The sequence below is a fragment of the Haliotis asinina genome, chromosome 1 (assembly GCF_037392515.1).
Source record: "Haliotis asinina isolate JCU_RB_2024 chromosome 1, JCU_Hal_asi_v2, whole genome shotgun sequence".
Taxonomy (NCBI): Eukaryota; Metazoa; Mollusca; class Gastropoda; order Lepetellida; family Haliotidae; genus Haliotis; species Haliotis asinina.
Window position 1 is genome coordinate 48,639,625 of NC_090280.1, and position 20,506 is coordinate 48,660,130.

The following is a 20,506-nucleotide window of genomic DNA, read 5'->3' on the forward strand; positions in this document are numbered from 1 at the left end:
GCAGGTGCAAAAGTTGTAATGAGTTGGACAACGTTGAAATAACCTAAGTTTAAAGTTCCCATTGTACTGATATCGTAGGTTTCAGTAGGGTACATTCCTTTCTGTAAAGGATGTCCCCATATCTGTTCAAACTTTTGCGTTAAACACAAACTGCACATGTCGAGATGGGGTCATTAATTTGATAGTCACGTATATTACACCCTAAACCTGACAGGCCCAGTTCAACAAACAGGGACAGGGTAGAAACATGTATGATACGTTAGACATTTTTATCCACAACTCTTCCTCGTTGTCCTAATTATTGACTATAGAAAGCTGACACGAATTTTCGTAAATTTTATACTGGCTACAGCTAGACGGGTGATACCTGACAGTAAAACTATTTAACTACGTGTTTAGTTTCTCTGATAGGCAAATAAAAAGTCTATTAAAATATTACGATCTGTTTTCCCGGTTTTCAGTAATGACCATTACACACTGATTCTCGTTTAAAGTGTGTGTACTATTCGCGGCCACAGTCAAAATTAACAATCAGTTGTGGAGATGTTTCATTTATTCCCAACATGTGGCAAACGTGTTGTTTAAATCTTTAACAGGGACAGAGACACGTTGCAAAATCAAAATCAAAAGCTGGATTACGCAAAGCGCGGCGACACAAATGCGCCCTTATATTGAGAGTGAATGATTACGTGGTATATGAAATCACACTGCGCCTTTAAACGCTTCCTGCGGTGAACTTATCACAGTTTATTACTAACTAGTGTGTGGATCCGCATTCGCTATGGACACTCACTCTTTAGATAAAACTTTCTTTCATTTTCACATTTTGTGTGATCTGTAGGTATTTATACGTGATGCTGCACGAGAAATATACGTTTACACAGTGAAAAATCTGCACATACAGAATTAATGTGAACATAATATCTGGATGTAAATGTTACAATAGACATGCAACCTTTATTTGAAAACAAAAAATAACCCGTTCTGTTTCGTAATAATAACTGTGCAGTGAACCATATCTGCTTAAAAAGTATGCATTAGTTCGGTTTTAGATTGGGTGCGTGGATTATAATTTAGTGCTAAGAAGAACACTGAGATTTTAAATGCACCTCCAAGTGTGTACACGATTGCTTAGAGTTATGTCCCTTGAATAAATCTTTTCGCTCTAGGGCTAAAAAGTGAAATGCAATACTCTTGTTATTTATAAATATAAACATAGATATCCTTCTTTAGCAAGAAGAACGATTGTATGAAAGAGTAGTCAGATACTGAAAATGATCAAATAATCTATTCTGATACAATGACAAGATGCAATTTATCAAATCTACAGAAAGCGAAGCATTCATAGCATGGCTTTAGAGGCTATTTCCGCGAAATAAACATGGCGGGTGTTTTGTTTGAGGATATTTTTGATGTTAAAGATATTGATCCAGATGGCAAGAAATTCGACAGAGGTGAGTGAAACTTTGTTCCATAGCTTATGTTTAAAGTGTGTAACCGCCCGTCAGTCAGTGAGGTTGCTGGAGCAGCTGTCACCATGAACAGTCCAGGTCACCTCGCCCTCGGATAGCACCGGCTCCGAGCATGGCCGGACATGTGATTTTGTGTGATGCGCAGTATTTTGTTTTGGACCGCAGCCAAAATGATGACGGTTGATGTTAATGCCATTTTTAAAGAATTTGTATTGTGACTGGTAAAATGCGACATGTTGCTATGGTGATTTTTATTTATGATCGACCCCGCCGTACGTGGTCGGCTGTGATCGTACCCGGCACCCCGTAGCATGTTGTGACATGTCACCAGAAATCGTGAACATTGGCCGATCTGTCAAACATTGCTGAAAGCACGCCAGCCCTGCACCAAGCGCGGTCTGTCCCGGCGATGTTCTCTACCACTTCTACCGCACCAAGTCCACACATGTGGACAGCCACCCCCGGGACAACGATCACCACCCCGGGGGATGTTCCAAGAAATGGAGCAGGCATCGGCTAGGGATATTGAATGGTGAGCCATCTATATTCGTTTAAATTCAGTGACTTTTTTGTACATACGATACTTAGGACATGTGAGGGCATGTACCTTATCTTCACATTCTTATTTAATAAGTTGATTATGAATTTGTCTGTTTTATACTTTTGCTATTAATGAAAATGTAGATTTAATAGCAGCTAAGACATGAACTGTATGTTGCTGATTTGCAGAAACTTTGTAAGTAATGAAAAGTTCTGACTCAGCTTTTTTTGCCATACGATTCATAATTAATGATACTCAAACAGAAATGTAACAAATAATATGATGGAAACATGGGAACTTCTGTGACAGCATCAGAGGTGATATTATGCAGACCCTGTTACTAACACATCATTGTCTGTTGCTTATGTGTTGTCTGTTTCATTATTGATTCATTTAGACCATCATATTGTATTAGAATTCAGTATTCAGGGTCGCAAACCTTAGATCATTGATGTGGTTTCAAAAAGACACAAACTTGTTGATTAGAAAATCATATTGCAAGACAGGACATGTTTTATAAAGTTCAGGGTAGGCTACTCACAGATAAATATCTATTCTTATCTGATTCAGCTGTTATTGCTAACTCCTAAGCTTTCTAGTTCATGTTCAGACTGCAGCTCTCTTCCACTCCACTGATAGGTTTTATGGCCTTGTGGCATGTGTTTCATGATGGAGGGAATGGGGTAAGAATAGTAAGACAGGTCTTCTATGTTCACAGAGTGGTGCTGTAATGCATATCTGGCCTAAGTGACCAACTGCCAACCTGAAGAGACTTGTGGCTATGGAATAGAAAATTTTCATCCAAAATCATGACAGTGTTGTTATATGTGCAAGATTGACGTACTAGTTTATGTTGGTTAATGACCATTAGTGGTAAGTTGTTAGTGACAGAACCCAGGACCTACTAGGCTGTACTATAGAGTGCAGGTTAGATCACGACTGGATGGTTGCTAGGGTGTACACAACAACAGTGACCGAGTCAATGACTGTCTACAGAGTGATCAGCTGACACGCTGACCTTAGTTCTGGTGGGACAAATGTTACATGATATACTGCTGCAAGCAGGTGAATAAGGAATTTATGTCAGTTGATATATATTCCAGGTAAATAACATACATGACCTGGTATACCGAGGCTACATTAAATACTGAAGGCAAGGGCGCAACACACGTCATATACTGCACAAGCTCATGTTACATACTGCTAACAACATGCAACTTTTAAGTGATATATGCTGCAACCAACATGCAACTATCACATGATATATATTGCAACCAACTTGCAACTATCAAATTAGATACTGCGACCTGCAACTAACTATAAAATGATATTCATCAATGAACATGCAAATATCCATTAATATATACTGCAACCAACAGGCAAGCTGTAACTGTCAAATGATATATACTGCAACCTGAGTGCAATTGTCAGATGATATATACATTTACCAACAGCTGACAGACAAATGATATAGCTGGTAACAAACAAACAATACTTGCAAATTCTGTGCTGTAGCTAAAGTTGACAGCAACAGAGTCACACAATAAAGACTGTAACAACAGAGAATAGTCCAAAGATCATATACAAAGTGAAATATGAATTGGCCCTTTGAGAGCACTAACAGAAACCCTTATCATGCTTATTAACACATATTTATCACATACAGTGTGATTGGGAATCGTAAACCAAATTCACTGTCAATTATCAGGGACTTGTGGTGAACAGTTATTGATTATAATCAAAGTATATGTACATTTGTGATGTAATCACCAAACATTTCACTGTTTTTTCACCAGTTTTTTTTATAGCTAATGCTGTCATTCAATGTAATGCACACTTGCAAGAAAAACAATGGAATTGTAGTTCAACAATAAAAATGGGTATAATTTTACAATGCACATTGCTTTACACTGTTGAGTGCATGTTTGTTCATGAATATTCATGGAATCTAATGGTTAGTTTACTTATTCAAATGTGTTAAACTAAAACAAAAAGCTGACGAAAAGATTTTTCAGTGATGGATCATTTTTAATCCTTCTTTCGATTGAATTTCAGTCATTTTCTATCATCTGAACACTGTTGGCACTTAAGAAAAAGATCATATTTACAATAGTTTAAACATCCATATACAGGAATTTACCTTGAGTCCTGTATTTCAGGGTCCCTTGAACCCATACTCTTAGTTATCATTGGTCCTGGACATCAAAATGGGGGTCCCAGACACTTCAGTAGTATTACAGGGATTTACAGGACGCAAATTCCTGCATCCTATACACTTAAAAACTGTCAACGAAAGCAACAAAGTATATTAGCATGTCAATAGGGGCACAGAAAAAGACCAAATACTTTTTTTTTAAACATTGATCCAGCAAAAATAAGTTATCATTGAGTGTGCTACTAGTTGGGTTATCATATACTTCGCAGTTCAGGTACTGTGATGAGGGGCGATGGGGTAGCCTAGTGGTTAAAGAGTTTGCTCATCACACCACAATCGGGTTTGATTCCCCACATGGGAATAATGTGAAGCTCAGTTTCTGGTGTCCCCCGCGATTGATATTGCCTGAATATTGCTAAAAGCAGCCTAAAAATAAACTCATTCACTCACTCACTGTGATGACCATGATACAGAAAGCAATAACAATAGTTACGTTTTGTGGTCCACGACTCCTTAAAGTTAAGAGCATGTGTCCGAGGGACCCCAAATACAAGACTCAAGGTAAATCCCTGTTATCAATACTATGTTGGAATAATGTTGTATTTCAGTTACTGTTATTGTATTGTGTAACATGATCATCACATTGTCACAGTGATTAAACAACAAAAGATACCATAACCTGGCTAGTAGCAGACACAGTGATAACTTATTGCTATTTGATCAAACTTTTTACAAAAAGTATCTGGACTTTTTCTGCATGCCAGTGGACATGCTAATAAATTTGGTTGCATCCATTGTCAATTTTTATGTGTTTAGGATGCAAGAATTTGCATCCTATAAATCCCTGCATTTATTTCACTGATGACATCACAAGTACCAGTAGCCGCTCACAAAATTCCTTCATGTTATGGTTTAGTTATGGGTAAACGGGAAACTATTCTGTGTAACAGCGTTACACTCTACTTAAGATCCCATCAATGGGCCAAGGATCAGGGTTCGATTCTACACATGGGTACAATGTGGGAAGCTCATTTCTCACTACTCACCGCATATCACTGTCTTTGTAGCAGAGTAACTGTAGTATACATCATTTTTCAGTGTCGCGTCTGTTCTGTGAGAGTGAGTCCTTCAAGATGGACCTGATCCTGGACGTGAACACACAGGTCTACCCCATGGATCTAGGTGAGTTGTATCAGGGTTGTGTTATCTGTGAGTGAGTGAGTGGGCTGGTTGTGTTATCTGTGAGTGGGTGGGTGGGTGAGTGGGCTGGTTGTGTTATCTGTGAGTGGGTGGGTGGGCTGGTGGGCTGGTTGTGTTATCTGTGAGTGAGTGGGTGGGTGGGCTGGTTGTGTTATCTGTGAGTTAGTGGGTGGGTGGACTGGTGAGTAAGTGAGTGAGTGCAGCTGTGATGCAGAAAACCTGTGTATTTGACAAACAAATTTCCTCAAATACTGGGTGAATTTAAAAGCTTGCTACTGGGCCCTTTGTTCAGATAATCTAAACTTCTAAAACTAACTGTTTGCCAGTTAACTGTTCAGTGCTGATTCAATACCTGACATTGCTTACCTTGTTTGTCGTAGTTTTTGAACAATCACAGATGACGTCTTGATGAAAGTTCCAAACTGTAACTGGCTCCCAAAATACAGCTCCCTCTCCCGACACCAGGGAGTCATGATGACTCCTAAATTTTTATGCCTTGGGCAAACACTGTGAGTGAATGTGCCCTGCTCATGTTAGAGTCAGTCTCAGTTGACATCTTCTACAGCAGTTGTAACTATGTAGTGTGAACACAGCCTCTGAACCACAAGCTGCCAACTTACTGACAGATAATTTGTTGTGTTACTTAGGTTACTGATAAATGCTGTCTGTGACTGTTTCCTAGGTTAATGGCCGGTAAGAATTGGCCTTCAGTCACCCATGCCTGACTGATGGGTCAGTTTGGGTGGTGAAATTCACTGTCCTGGTTGACACGTCTTCACATGCCAACTGTGTAACTTGATGCACATGATGTTGCTCACTGAATTGTCTGGTCCAGATTTGATTACTTACACACTGACGCAATATAGCTAGATTATTGGTGAATTCAGCATTAAACTAAATATCACTCAATCAGTCCTTGGTTACTGATTCTTGGAGTTAGTCATTTTCCCAGGTAACAGGTTCTTGTCCTGCGACAGTTGCAGAAATAATGACTTCTTTTGTGACAGTTACTAACAGTGTACTATGGTGACTTGTCATGTGACTTCCTCAGGTGACAAGTTTCGCCTGGTGATCGCCACGACACTGCGGGAGGATGGGTACCCGGAAGATGGAGAGTACAACCCCACCCAGCAGGGTCCATCTCGTGCTGACCAGTTCGAGTATGTCATGTTCGGCAAAGTCTACAGAATTGAGGGGGATGACGGTGGCATGGACTCCTCCAGACTGTAAGTACTACTTTGCTCTTTTTGCCATGGTTCCTTCACCAATAAGCTTGGTGTTGTTGTTTTACAAGCATGCATTGACCTGTGGCATATCACATAGATTTACAAGCGTAAATCTGTCAATCTGTGTGATATGACATATGATATGCCCTGATTTACATTTATACAGTGACCTGTGTGATTTCACTCTGATTTACAAGCATACAATGACCTGCATGATATTTCCCTGATTTACAAACATAAAATGACGCATGTGATATGTACCTGATTTACAAGAATACAGTAACCTGTATGATATCTCCCTGAGTTACAAGTATATAATGACTTGTGTAATATTGCCCTTACTTACTAGTCCAGAATGACCTGCACGATATTGCCCTGATTTACAAGCATACAACAATGTTCAATAACCTGTGATAAAGCCCTGATTTACTAGCATACAGTGACCTGTGTGATAATTCACAGATTTACAAACACACAATGACGTGTGTGATATTGCCTTAATTTATAAGTATACAATGACCTGTGTGATATTGCCATGATCTACAAGCATACAGTGACCTGTGTGATATTGCCATGATCTACAGGCATACAATGACCTGTGTGATATTGCCCAGATTTACAAGCATGCAATGGCCTGCCATGTTTTCATGATTTACAAGCATAGATTTACAAGTCAAGACTGACTTGTGTCATATTGCTTGATTATATGCCCAGTTTCATAAACTGTGTGAATTACAAGGATCTTAGTCTGTAGTCATGAGTTTGGGAATTGCAGTGATCTTAGTCTATGGGTGTAAACCTGAGGTGTGCTTCTCACTATATATTAGGTCATCACTTGTTTCCACAGAATAACAGCGTTTGAGGTTTTACTTTTCCAAACTTTATATGAACATCAACATTCAAATGATACCTGAGTATTTGAAATCTATTGAAAAATATTGTTCAAGATTAAGCTCAAAGTGCAAATGTTTTCCCTAGCGAGATTGGAACTGCAACTCTCAGATTCGCAGGCAGACGCTCTACTGCATGGCCACTTGGCCGACGAAAGTGATTGGGAACATCATCTACTTATGATTACTGTCATTAAATTGATTTTATGTGTGCTTCAGTTGTTATTATAAATCTTCTTTAAATGGTCATTTATACCGTATTTATCCATCATTGACAGTATGTACGTTTGAGAAAACACTTCTCCTCGGTTTGATAGACAGTGTAAAACCATCCACCCCCGGGATTTTCCTCCCCCCTCCGGTTTTGCATTGTCAGACAATATTTCACAGGCGTGGTTTCTCCTATACTTATAAGTTTGGGAATTGCAGGTATCTTAGTCTGTAGTTATAAGATTGGGAATTGCAGGTATCTTAGTCTGCAAGAATTTTGGGAATTGCAGATATGGTAGCCTGTAGTTACCAGTTTGGGAGTTACAGATATATTAGTCTGTTACTGTTTTGGGGAATTGCAGGTATCTTAGTCTGTAATATTTTTGGGAATTGCAGGTATCTTAGTCTATAGTTATAAGTTGGGGAATTGCAGGAATCTTAGTCTGTAGTTATAATTTTGGGAATTGCAGATATCTTAGTCTGTTGTTTTAAGTTGGGGAATTGCAGGAATCTTAGTCTGTAATATTTTTGGGAATTGCAGGTATCTTAGTCTGTAATATTTTTGGGAATTGCAGATATCTTAGTCTATAGTTATAAGTTGGGGAATTGCAGGAATCTTAGTCTGTAGTTATAATTTTGGGATTTGCAGATATCTTAGTCTATAGTTATAAGTTGGGGAATTGCAGGAATCTTAGTCTGTAGTTATAAGATTGGGAATTGCAGGTATCTTAGTCTGCAAGAATTTTGGGAATTGCAGATATGGTAGCCTGTAGTTACCAGTTTGGGAGTTACAGATATATTAGTCTGTTACTGTTTTGGGGAATTGCAGGTATCTTAGTCTGTAATATTTTTGGGAATTGCAGGTATCTTAGTCTATAGTTATAAGTTGGGGAATTGCAGGAATCTTAGTCTGTAGTTATAATTTTGGGAATTGCAGATATCTTAGTCTGTTGTTTTAAGTTGGGGAATTGCAGGAATCTTAGTCTGTAATATTTTTGGGAATTGCAGGTATCTTAGTCTGTAATATTTTTGGGAATTGCAGATATCTTAGTCTATAGTTATAAGTTGGGGAATTGCAGGAATCTTAGTCTGTAGTTATAATTTTGGGATTTGCAGATATCTTAGTCTATAGTTATAAGTTGGGGAATTGCAGGAATCTTAGTCTGTAGTTATAAGTTTGGGAACTGCAGGTACCTTAGTCAATAGTTTGTTGTTATATGTTTTGGAATGGCAGATACCTTAGTCTGTAAAAATTTGGGGAATTGCATTGATGTAGTCTGTGATTATTAGTTTGGGAATTACAGGGATGGAGGTTGTAGGTATAATTTTGGGAGTCGCATTATGATTAATCTGTGCAAACTGGACTGTGATAAACAAGATACACGTAGAGTTATCTCTCTTACATTGTACCCAAACTGACTGCATTGATGAACTAACTGATTGATAGTCAGCATAGCGACACCCTCCTACACATGTCACAGAATGCATGTTACAACTTGCCCTCCCTGTCAACATTGGGTAGGACTATGCACTGTTCCATGTTCATCAGACACAGTGCTGGATGTCACAAGGTCAGTCCATTTGGAGGGGTGTCTGAATGCAATTCGGGCCACACCCACAGTGAGCGGATTGGCGTGTGGGGACGTGTTTGGCTACCTGTCTGGGGGAGAATGTACATTTGAATGCCTGGGTAGAATGAATGACAAGTCTCAGGGAGAATGTGCAACCTGGATTGAATGATTGGAGAAACTGAAGTTTGTGTGTGAGTTGATTCACAGCAGAACCTTTTGACAGCAGAACACCTTGTATTAATACACTTTTTGAAAGGAGCACACTTCTGTTTTTGGGCACCTGTTGATAGCAACACCCTGTTAAATTAGGGAACCTACTGATGGCAGAACCCTGCTGTATTAGGACACCTGTTGATAGTTGAACCTTGCTGTATTAGGACACCTGTTGATATCAGCTCCCTGTCGTGTAAAGGTACATGCTGATGGCATCACTTTGGTGTATTTCAGAACCTGTTGATAGCATCACTCTGCTGTATTAGGACCTGTTGAAAACAACAACCTGTTGTATACAGACACCTGTTAATATCAGTACCATATAGATAGACTCATGTGCCACAAGTCTGTTTACCCATGCATAAAACTGCCTGTTCTGTTCACTTGTATACCAGTATATCATCACCCTGTTGTATTGACACACCTGTATATATCACCACGGTACTATGTACAGCAGCATGTGTATACCTCATCACTGTCCTATACAAGCACCAGTCTGTTCCACCACCCTGGTGTATGCAGGTGCTTTCAAGTGCCATTATTATTTATACAAGCACCCTGCTGTATAGATGCACCTGTACATACCTCCACACTGTTGTATACAGGAGCCTGTACATACCTAAACCCTGTTGTATACAGGAACCTATATTTACCTCAAATCTATTGTATAGGTGAGCTGTACTTACCTCCACTCTGATGTATACAGACACCTGTACAAATCACCACACTGTTGTATACAGGCACCTGAACATACCACCATACTGTTCTATACAAGCACCTTCCATAGCTCTGCACTGTTGTATACAGGCACCAGTATATACCACAGCTGTTGTTACAGGCACCTGTACATACCTGTACATACCTCCTTACTTCTGTATACATGCACCTGTACACACCTCCACACTGTTGTATACAGGCACCTGTACATACATCCACACTGTTGTATAGAGGTGCCTGTACATAGCTCCATACTGTTTTATATGGGCACCTGTACATACCACCACTCTGTTGTATACAGGCACCTGTACATACCTCCACAATGTTGTATACGAGCACCTGTACATACTACAACACTGTTCTATACAGGCACCTGTACAAACCTCCACACTGTTTTATACAGGCACCTGTGCATACCTCCACAATGTTGTATTATGTATACAGGCACCTGTACATACCTCCACAATGTTGTTTCGGGGCTGCAGTACATACCACCACCCTGTTGTATACAGGCATCTTTGTACACCTCAACCCTGTTGTATCCATGTACCACCACCTTTTAGTAATAGGCACCAGTATATACCATCGCTGTTTGTTACAGGCACCTGTACATACCTCCACACTGTTGTATACAGGCACCTGTACATAGCTCCTTACTGTTTTATATGGGCACCTGTACATACCACCACTCTGTTGTATACAGGCACCTGTACATACCTCCACAATGTTGTATACAGGCACCTGTACATACCTCCACAATGTTGTATACGAGCACCTGTACATACTACAACACTGTTCTATACAGGCACCTGTACAAACCTCCACACTGTTTTATACAGGCACCTGTGCATCCTTCCACACTGTTGTATTATGTATACAGGCACCTGTACATACCTCCACAATGTTGTTTCGGGGCTGCAGTACATACCACCACCCTGTTGTATACAGGCATCTTTGTATACCTCAACCCTGTTGTATCCATGTACCACCACCTTTTAGTAATAGGCACCAGTATATACCATCGCTGTTTGTTACAGGCACCTGTACATACCTTCACACTGTTTTATATGGGCACCTGTACATGCCACCACTTTGTTATATACAGGCACCTATACATACCTCCACAATGTTGTTTCGGGGATGCAGTACATACCACCACCCTGTTGTATACAGGTATCTTTGTATACCTCAACCCTGTTGTATCCATGTACCACCACCTTTTAGTATACAGGCACCAATATATACCATCGCTGTTTGTTACAGGCACCTGTACATACCTCCACACTGTTGTATACAGGCACCTGTACATACCTCCACACTGTTGTATACAGGCACCTGTACATACATCCACACTGTTGTATACAGGCACCTGTACATACATCCACACTGTTGTATACAGGCACCTGTACATACATCCACACTGTTGTATACAGGCACCTGTACATAGCTCCTTACTGTTTTATATGGGCACCTGTACATACCACCACTCTGTTGTATACAGGCACCTGTACAAACCTCCACACTGTTTTATACAGGCACCTGTACATACCTCCACAATGCTGTATACAGGCACCTGTACATACCTCCACAATGTTGTTTCGGGGCTGCAGTACATACCACCACCCTGTTGTATAAAGGCATCTGTGTATACCTCAACCCTGTTGTATACATGTACCACCACCTTTTAGTATGCAGGCACCTGTATATACCTCCATTTTGTGTACAGCTACCTGTATATACATCAATACTGTTGTACACATGTACCACCACCCTGTAGTATATAGGCACCTGCATATACCTCCATTTTGTTGTATACAACTACCCTGTATATACCACCACCCTGTTGTATAGAGCCGCTCATCTATTGCATTAACTTCTGGTGCTGCATGGCACGCAAGGAGAAAGTGAGGCTGCGTGTTTTGTTTGCCGAGAGGAACTCAGCCTGGCACACAGACCATGGCCCCTGCCCTCTGCCCCCACTTCCCCACTACCTCCCTCCCTCCACTGCCTTCTCCTGGCTGTGTGTGTCAACATCTTGGCCACACAGACAGCACGAGCCCCACCACACAACCCAGCCCTACTGTGGACACCCAGTCCTCACCTGTGACCTCCGACCTGTAACCTCCAACCTGACAGACAACGTGCTGCAAGTACGAGAGAAACTGGTGCATTATTGGGATGTTCAGGTGCTTGCATACCTGGAGGAGGGGGAGGAGAGGTACAACTCAAGTAGGTGTCACTTAACTAGTCCTTACTTCTTCACCTCTCTCAAGCATGCATTGCTGTGAATAATCTCCAGTACTTGGTGTGTATCAATCTCCAGTACATATACAGGTGATAACTTATATCAATCTCCAGTACACATTGAGGTTATATCAATCTCCAGTACACGTAGCGGTGTGTATCAATCTCCAGTACATATAGTGGTGTGTATCAATCTCCAGTACATATAGTGGTGTGTATCAATCTCCAGTACGTATAATGGTGTGTATCAATCTCCAGTACTAATAATGGTGTGTATCAGTCTCCAGTACATATTGAGGTTATATCAGTCTTCAGTACATATCATGGTGTGCATCAATCTCTAGTACATATAATGGTGTCTATCAATCTCCAGTACATATAAAGGTGTGTGTCAATCTCCAGTATGTGTAATGGTGTGTATCAATCTCCAGTAAATATTGAGGTTATATTCACTCCTCGGTACACATATTGGTGTGTATCAATCTCCAGTACATACAATGGTGTGCATCAATCTCCAGTACATATAGTGTTGTGAATCAATTCTCCAGTACATATGATGGTGTGTATCAATCTCCAGTGCATACTGAGGTTATATCAATCTCCATAAGATATTGTAGTGTGTATCATTCTCCATTACATATAGTGGTGTGTGTCAATCTCATGTACATATAATGGGGTGCATCAATCTCCAGTACATATTGAGGTTATATCAATCTTCAGTACATATAATAGTGAGTATCAATGTCCAGTACATATAATAGTGTGTATCCATCTGTAGTAGAAGTAAGGACTGTATCCATCAGTCTCCAGTACATGTAAAGGTTTATGTCAATCTCCCGTATATCTAATAGTATATATCAATCTCCAGTATATGTAATAGTGTGTATCATTCTCCAATACATATAGTGTACATTAATCTCCAGTACATATAATAGTGTGTATCACTCTCAAATACACATAGTGGTGTATATCAGTCTACAGTACATATAGAGGTGTGTATCAGTGTACAGTACATGTAATGGTATATGTCAGTCTACACTACATATAGTAGTGTGTATCAATCTCCAGTACATGAAGTGGTGTGTATCAGTCTGCAGTACATATAGTGCTGTTTATCTTTCCTCACACATAAATGTCGTTTTCTGATTGGCTAAGCACTATTCTGTTATTTTCAGTGTACCCTACTTACAAGCGAGGTACATTTCAATGTACCCCATTGCTGATGGCAGCTCATTTAGTACTTTGTGGTAGTACTTCTTCATCTCATATAACATTGAATCCCGCCTGATACACAGAAATTACCAATGTTTTGTAACAGTTAAACAGAGGCTATACTGTTCGGTCCACCAGCGAGGTTGAAAAAGTGTTACATTGATCATCTTCAGATTGGGGACATATCCATCCCTTTCTCCACTGCTGTGAGAAATCTGGGAGTCTACTTGGACAACAGTCTCTCCATGGAAATTCAAATAAATCAGCTGTGCAAAACTATTCACTATCATCTCCGTAATATATCCAGCATTTGCCACCAACTCACCCAAGACACCGCAGCTCTGCTTGTTTGCTCCCTCATACTATCATGATTGGACTATTGCAACAGTCTGCCCATTTTCAAATGCTAGTCCATTTTGTTGATGAGAATTTATCTTTGATAATTGCATCCAAAACCCAGATGACGTGCTTGCAATCTCTCCAAAATAAAGCTGCCTGTCTTGTTACCCGCTCTAAGCCCTCCTGTGACATACATTTTATTCTCTATTCCTTGCACAGGTTACAGATCCATGAGCAAATCAATTTCAAGATACTTATTTTCGCTTACCAGTGTGTCAGCTCCATGGCACCCTCTTACCTATGTGATTTTCTCACACCATACACTCTTGCTTGTGTCCTCAGATCCAGTAACAAACACCTGCTGGATCCTCCACCATTCAACCTCAAGACATTTGGTGCTTGCTCTTTTGCTTCTGTTGCAAGTGCACTGGAACACACTTCCACTTAAACTACACGCAGCTCCATCTCTTCAAGCTTTCAAGCGTAACCTCAAAACACACCTTTTCAGCTGATACAAATCGTAACTTTCTCGAAGCTTGTATTTACGACCCTTTTTCTCGTATGACTTTTGATATGTTGTTATTTTTAACTGTTTTTGTGCGCTTTGAGCATGCCCCTAAGTGACATGGAGCATTGCGCAGTATAAGTACCCTCATTATTATTATTATGATTATTATAGATGCAAATTGATGGCAGGGAGATAACGCTAGATCAATTCTTCTTGTACTGTCAGACAAATCTAGCAATGCCTATAAAAGTTTTTGCCTCACGTTCCAATGAATAAATTTTGACAAAACTTTCAAATATAGCTCTGTAAATATTAAGATGGGGAATTACACTCTGGCAGCTCTACTGAGACAAAACCTGGAGGCAAAAAACCAGCAAGATTCAAATCATTTGATTCACACAGTTTGCCTGAAATTTACAATCAAATACCCATACCGCATACAGTTCAAAACAGGTGTTTGGTAAGATAAATAGGTTGTTCACTGGTCCCTGTGAGCCCATAGGTTGATGTACCCTTGATGTTTGTTTATATTCAACATGACATGTTTATATATATACAAACATCAAACGTACATCAATGCATGCACCCCTTGTAACCAGCAAACAACTTATCAGTCTACAGTTCATATAGTGATGTGCATCAGTCTCCAGTAATGGTGGTGTAGTGGTGTATATATCTCACTCACTCGCTCACCCACATAAATGATGTATATATCACTCCCTCCCTCAACCTATGAAGGTCCCGGGGCAGAATAGGCCTTCAGCAACCCATGCTTTCCATAAAAGGTGACTATGCTTGTCGTAAGAGGTGACTAACAGGATCGGGTGGTCAGGTTCACCGGCACATGTCATTGGTTCCCATTTGTGCAGATCGATGCTCATGTTGTTGATCACTGGATTGTCTGGTCCAGACTCAATTATTTACAGACTGTCACCATGTAGCTGAATTATTGCTGAGTGCAGTGTAAAACTAAACTCACCCACTCCCTCCCTCACTCACTAACTCATCCACTCACTCACACCTACCCACACAAAACATGTATATGTCTGACCATTTTCAAATGCTAGTCCATTTTGTTGATGAGAATTTATCTTTGATAATTGTTATAAGTGGTGATGATAATTTTCACTTGGTAAGTCACTGATTTAGGGATGCAAAAGGGAGGGTAACCTGCAGAAGTTCTGCAGGTTAGTCGTGGCATCTGAACGTTGAGAGAGCAGCAATTCCTTTAAGACTTACATTCCATGTTCTACAAAGAAGATTGTGTTAATCTTGTTGGTCAGCTCAGGGAAGGTAATCAGATTACGTTAATCTGCTTGACTTTGTGTGAGTGTGTTATGTGATGAGTGTGTATTGGCAGGCCACTGTCCATGTCGCCCTAGGCGGATGTTCGTCAACTCCTGGCGCGCGACACCATGAGATCCTGCATGCACTCTGGACGTGTGGTCAGCTCAACTGGACAAACACTGAGTGAGCATCCACGTACAGTCCAGTCGGGACACACAGATCCCCCTGGCACAAGGCTGCTAATCCCCCCAACACAAACTGACTGACACGCGACAAACTCACCTCTTGTCTTATTATAGGCTCAACTATCTGGAGACCAAATGAATTCTGCTGTTAGTTTATTTTTGTGTGGCCATTGGTGATTGGGCGATGTTTGACGCAGGCATGACGATGAGCGCGTGCCGCCGACTGGTGGCTGCATTCCAGCACAATCTGCGAGTTTGTCAACATAAATTCGTCTCATCAGTGTCAACAACCGCACACAGCTTGAGGTAAAATACTCATCTTCGTCACTTGTTCCGTGGAGTCCTGGCACCTCGTGGCGCCACCACCCGCTGGTGCTGCCATGGCCAACAACGCTTCTCCCCCGTAGCGGAGAGTTTAAATTGCGACAGGCCGTGGTGGCTGGCCAGTTGCTGCTTGAGTTTTCCTGGAGGCACATCGAGGAGGCACTTCATCATTTTGATTGTAGTTTGTGTTTTCTCCACTGTCAGTGATGTTGGAAAGTCTTCTGTTGGAGCTTGTTGTGTCCTCATCTGTGATGGTGCAGCCCTGGTCCTGTGTCCAGGGACCACTTGTTAACACATGTGAGTTGCTGTGTGTCAGATGCTGAGCATTCAGATGTGTTTATGTCGTGCCATGCTGGTTTAGCTAGAGAGGTATACCAGGAAGGGATACGATGTTGTTGAAGGTTTGTTTCCTAACTTGGGAAGAATGGAAAGATAATGTACAACTCTGGTATTTATGTGACCTATTGAGGATATATGGTTGTTTCTGAGCTTGGAGATACAGGGTTGTGTCTCAGTTAGGAGATGTAGGGTTGTGTCTTGAAAGCAGGGGTATTGTTGACTTCAATCAATGATTTTATCAATACACTTTACATTCATACTGACACGGTCGTATCCCAGCTAAGAGATATAGGCGTCTGCCTAAGGTATAGGGTTGTATCTCGGCTGGGAGGTATAGGGTGGTGTCTCTGTTTAGGAGATATAGGGTTGTGTGTCAGCTGTCAGATATGGGATTGTATCACAGCTAAGAGATAAGGGTTGTGTGACAGCTAAAGGAATATAGAGTTGTGTGTGAGTGAGGACATACAAGTTGTATCTCATCTAAGAAAAAAGGCATTGTATTGGTGCTTGGGGGATATAGGGTTGTGTTGTAGCTGAATGGATATATGGTTGTGTCTGTGCTATGGGGGGGAGGAGGGTTGTGTTTGTGCTTGATGGGGATATGGGGTTTTGTCTGAGTCACCTGAGTGATATGGGGTTGTGTCTATGCTAGGGTGAAATAGAGCTGAGTCTGTGTTAGGGAGATATATAGGGTTGTGTCTCAGCTAAGAGTTATAGAATTATTACTCAGCTAAGAGATAATAGGTTGTGTCTGAGCTCAGAACACATTGTCACAATGGGACAGGCTGCAGTTGAAGGTATTCAGGTAAAAGCTAGAGATGAGGTCAAGGGCAGCTGTCTGTGTTGGGGAGGGTACCATGCTGTGCTCACAGTCCAATCATTGTGTGAACACAGCTGGTGGTATCTTCTCTGATATGGAAACGATCTACACTGACTTCTCAGGTCTTTGACATACAATGGTGGAGGACTGTATATAGACTGACATACAGTTGCAATGATTTCTCCTTGATACATGCAAGGATGTGGAATTACAATGATTTCTCCCTTCATGCTCCTCAGACAGGGAATCGCTGTGATTTCTTCTTCCATGTTAACAGACAAGAATTACAAAGATTTTTTTTTAAGACATTAATGTATGTTGTATATACATGCTGATAAGGAAGATAATAAATGGAGGCCCAAACAAGAATATATGTTTACCTTTTGTTCTGAATGTCATTTTTGGTAACCTGCAGTAGCACAATATTTATGTATTTATTCTTGTTTAGTTTTTATTTATTGCATGGTTAAGTCCATGCAGACATTAGAAAATTGTTAATGGTCCATTTCTGACCTGACTGTTTAGGTCAGTTTGGTGCTGTAAGCGGAGGTCAACAAGAACATGTTCATTCTTCAAACAGTGCTCGCTGACCAAATCTGATATCGTTCAGTCATTCAAACATTTCAAAATATTTCTGTCTATTCCAAGTGTAAATTTATTGAAACTTTAGTTTGAGATAATGTCTATTTGGTTGATGACTTATATTCCTGGGAAGAAACGAGACACAAATCAACTTGACAAATGTGCTATAAATGAAAAAGAAAGTTAAAATACTGTTGGAGGAAATCATACCCTAGCATTAGATGTTGTGTATTTTACAATCTACACTGTCGTCGTGGTTACGTGTTTGCCGAGGGATTACAGTGGGTTGTGTATTTTACGCGGGGAGCACCTCTTGGTCTGGCGCACATGACTTCATTTCAACCTGAGGAATGAACTTTTGTACAAGATTTACTTTTAGTGGTTTTCTGTGAGTTTTTCTAGTGTCTGCATGTGTTGCGGGCTGTATGCCTGTAAGCTCCCAGCCCGGACATGTTGACACAGCCGTCTTGGTCTCAGCGGCAGTGGTATTGTAGACTTCAATCAATGGCTTTATCAATACACTTTACTTACACACTGACCCGGTTACATACCTCACTGTAGCACCTCCACCTCACTGTAATACTGCTCCAAAACCAAACACCTCCCTCACTGTAACACTGATCTGAACACCTCAGACTCACTGTAATGCTATGCCCAGAGAGTACACCCTGTCCCTCACTATAACACTATACCCAGACAAAACACCCTGTCCCTCAGTATTACACTACACCGAATCAGAACAATATGTCCCTTATTATGACACTATATCCAATCAGAACACCTTGTATCTCACTATAACAGTGTCAGAGAAAACACCATGTCCACTATTCTCTAACTATAACACTAAATCCAGTCGGAACACCTTTTCCCTCACTATAATGCTATGTCCAGACAAAACACCCTGTACCTCACTAGAACACTAGACCCAGACAAAACACCCTGTCCATCACTGTAACAATGTACCCAATCAAAACACCCTTTCCAGCACTATAGCTCTATATTCAGTGAGAACACTCTGTATCTCACTATAACACTAGACCCAGACAAAACACCCTGTCCATCACTGTAACAATGTACCCAATCAAAACACCCTATCCCTCACTATAGCTCTATATTCAGTGAGAACACTCTGTATCTCACTATAACACAGTGTACCAAGAGAAGGCTCCTCTCACAATATCAATCAGAAGTTTGTCTTGAACATATTCCTTTGTTTCCAAATGTGTCTTTTGTTGTGTGGTGTTAAATTCGCAAACAAAATGCATTACACAACTGTTTGTATACCATTCTGTAAGAGTATACCTAACCATATGCTACATCTCTGTGTAAAACTATTCCTTAAAGTAACACTGTGCTTCAGTATAGCTCTCCATAAAAGTATACGTAGCTATATGCTATACTTCAGTCGTACACCTTGCCTCATCATATCACACTGTTAGAATATATCGTACTCAGCATAGCTCATAACATAACACTATGATAATTATACATTATACCAGTGACAAAATGTTCTACTTTATTACACTATAACACTAAATTTCAGTATAACATTTTATGTTGGGACTCCATAACACTCCATGACACAGTATGACACACGATAACTCTATGTACCTCAGTATCATATGGTAACAATATGTTTTAATATAGCTTGTCGTATAGGTCTATATAACTTTTTTTACGTCTTTATCACACTATGTAGGGGGTGATGCAATAGCTTAGTGGTGAAAGCATTCATGATGTTGAAGATCTGGGATCTATTCCCTACATGACTGCAATGTGTGTAGCCTATTTCTGGTGTCCCCTGCCATGATAATGCTGTAATATTGCTAAAGTTGGCATAAAACTATACTCACTCACTATTACACTAAATACCACTATTTTACGCTACACAAAGTTTCTGTATTATTTGCAATATGGCATTTTAAAACACTGCGTCTTCACAGTCTGTCTGTAGTAATTATCTTGTGTATGATGTACAATTACCTCGGTTGTAATATGCCTCATTATAAAACTATATCTGAATGCATCCCTTTTATGTCATGCTTGTTATAATACCATAACACAATACCTCAGTATATCACCATAATGCAGTACCTCAGTATAACACCATGACACAATACCTCAGTGTAACACCACAACACAGTGATTCTCTAAACAGTGTAGGTAAGCTCAGTGGTTTAAGTGTTCGCTCATCACACTGAAGACTGTACAACACATTGTGCCAAACACCGGCTCTACAACATGGATCTTCAGCCATATTCAAGAAGGTAAACTTTCACAAGTTCTACAATAACCGGAATATTCAGTGGCACTACCTCAGCAGAAATTGTTCCATGTACGTAGCTGACGCCAACAAAGTCTTGCTATCATGACAAAACTGTTTATTGAACTGAGGACACTCAGTGAGGTACACACAGCAACACTGTAACCACAACACCTGAACTGTGTACAGTGTAGGGTATACAGGCAAC

The 20,506-nt window shown here is 40.5% G+C and overlaps 1 protein-coding gene across 1 annotated transcript in view; it reads left to right on the plus strand.

The window, feature by feature from the left end:
- The first annotated feature begins 1,355 nt into the window (after positions 1-1,355).
- LOC137292420 (DNA-directed RNA polymerases I, II, and III subunit RPABC3-like) overlaps positions 1,356-20,506 on the plus strand; it is a 35,879-nt gene continuing 16,728 nt past the window's right edge. The window contains exons 1-3 of the mRNA XM_067823830.1: positions 1,356-1,454; positions 5,267-5,350; positions 6,420-6,594. Coding sequence (XP_067679931.1) covers positions 1,382-1,454; positions 5,267-5,350; positions 6,420-6,594 — 332 coding nt within the window. The 5' untranslated portion in view covers positions 1,356-1,381. The remainder of the gene's footprint in view (positions 1,455-5,266; positions 5,351-6,419; positions 6,595-20,506) is intronic.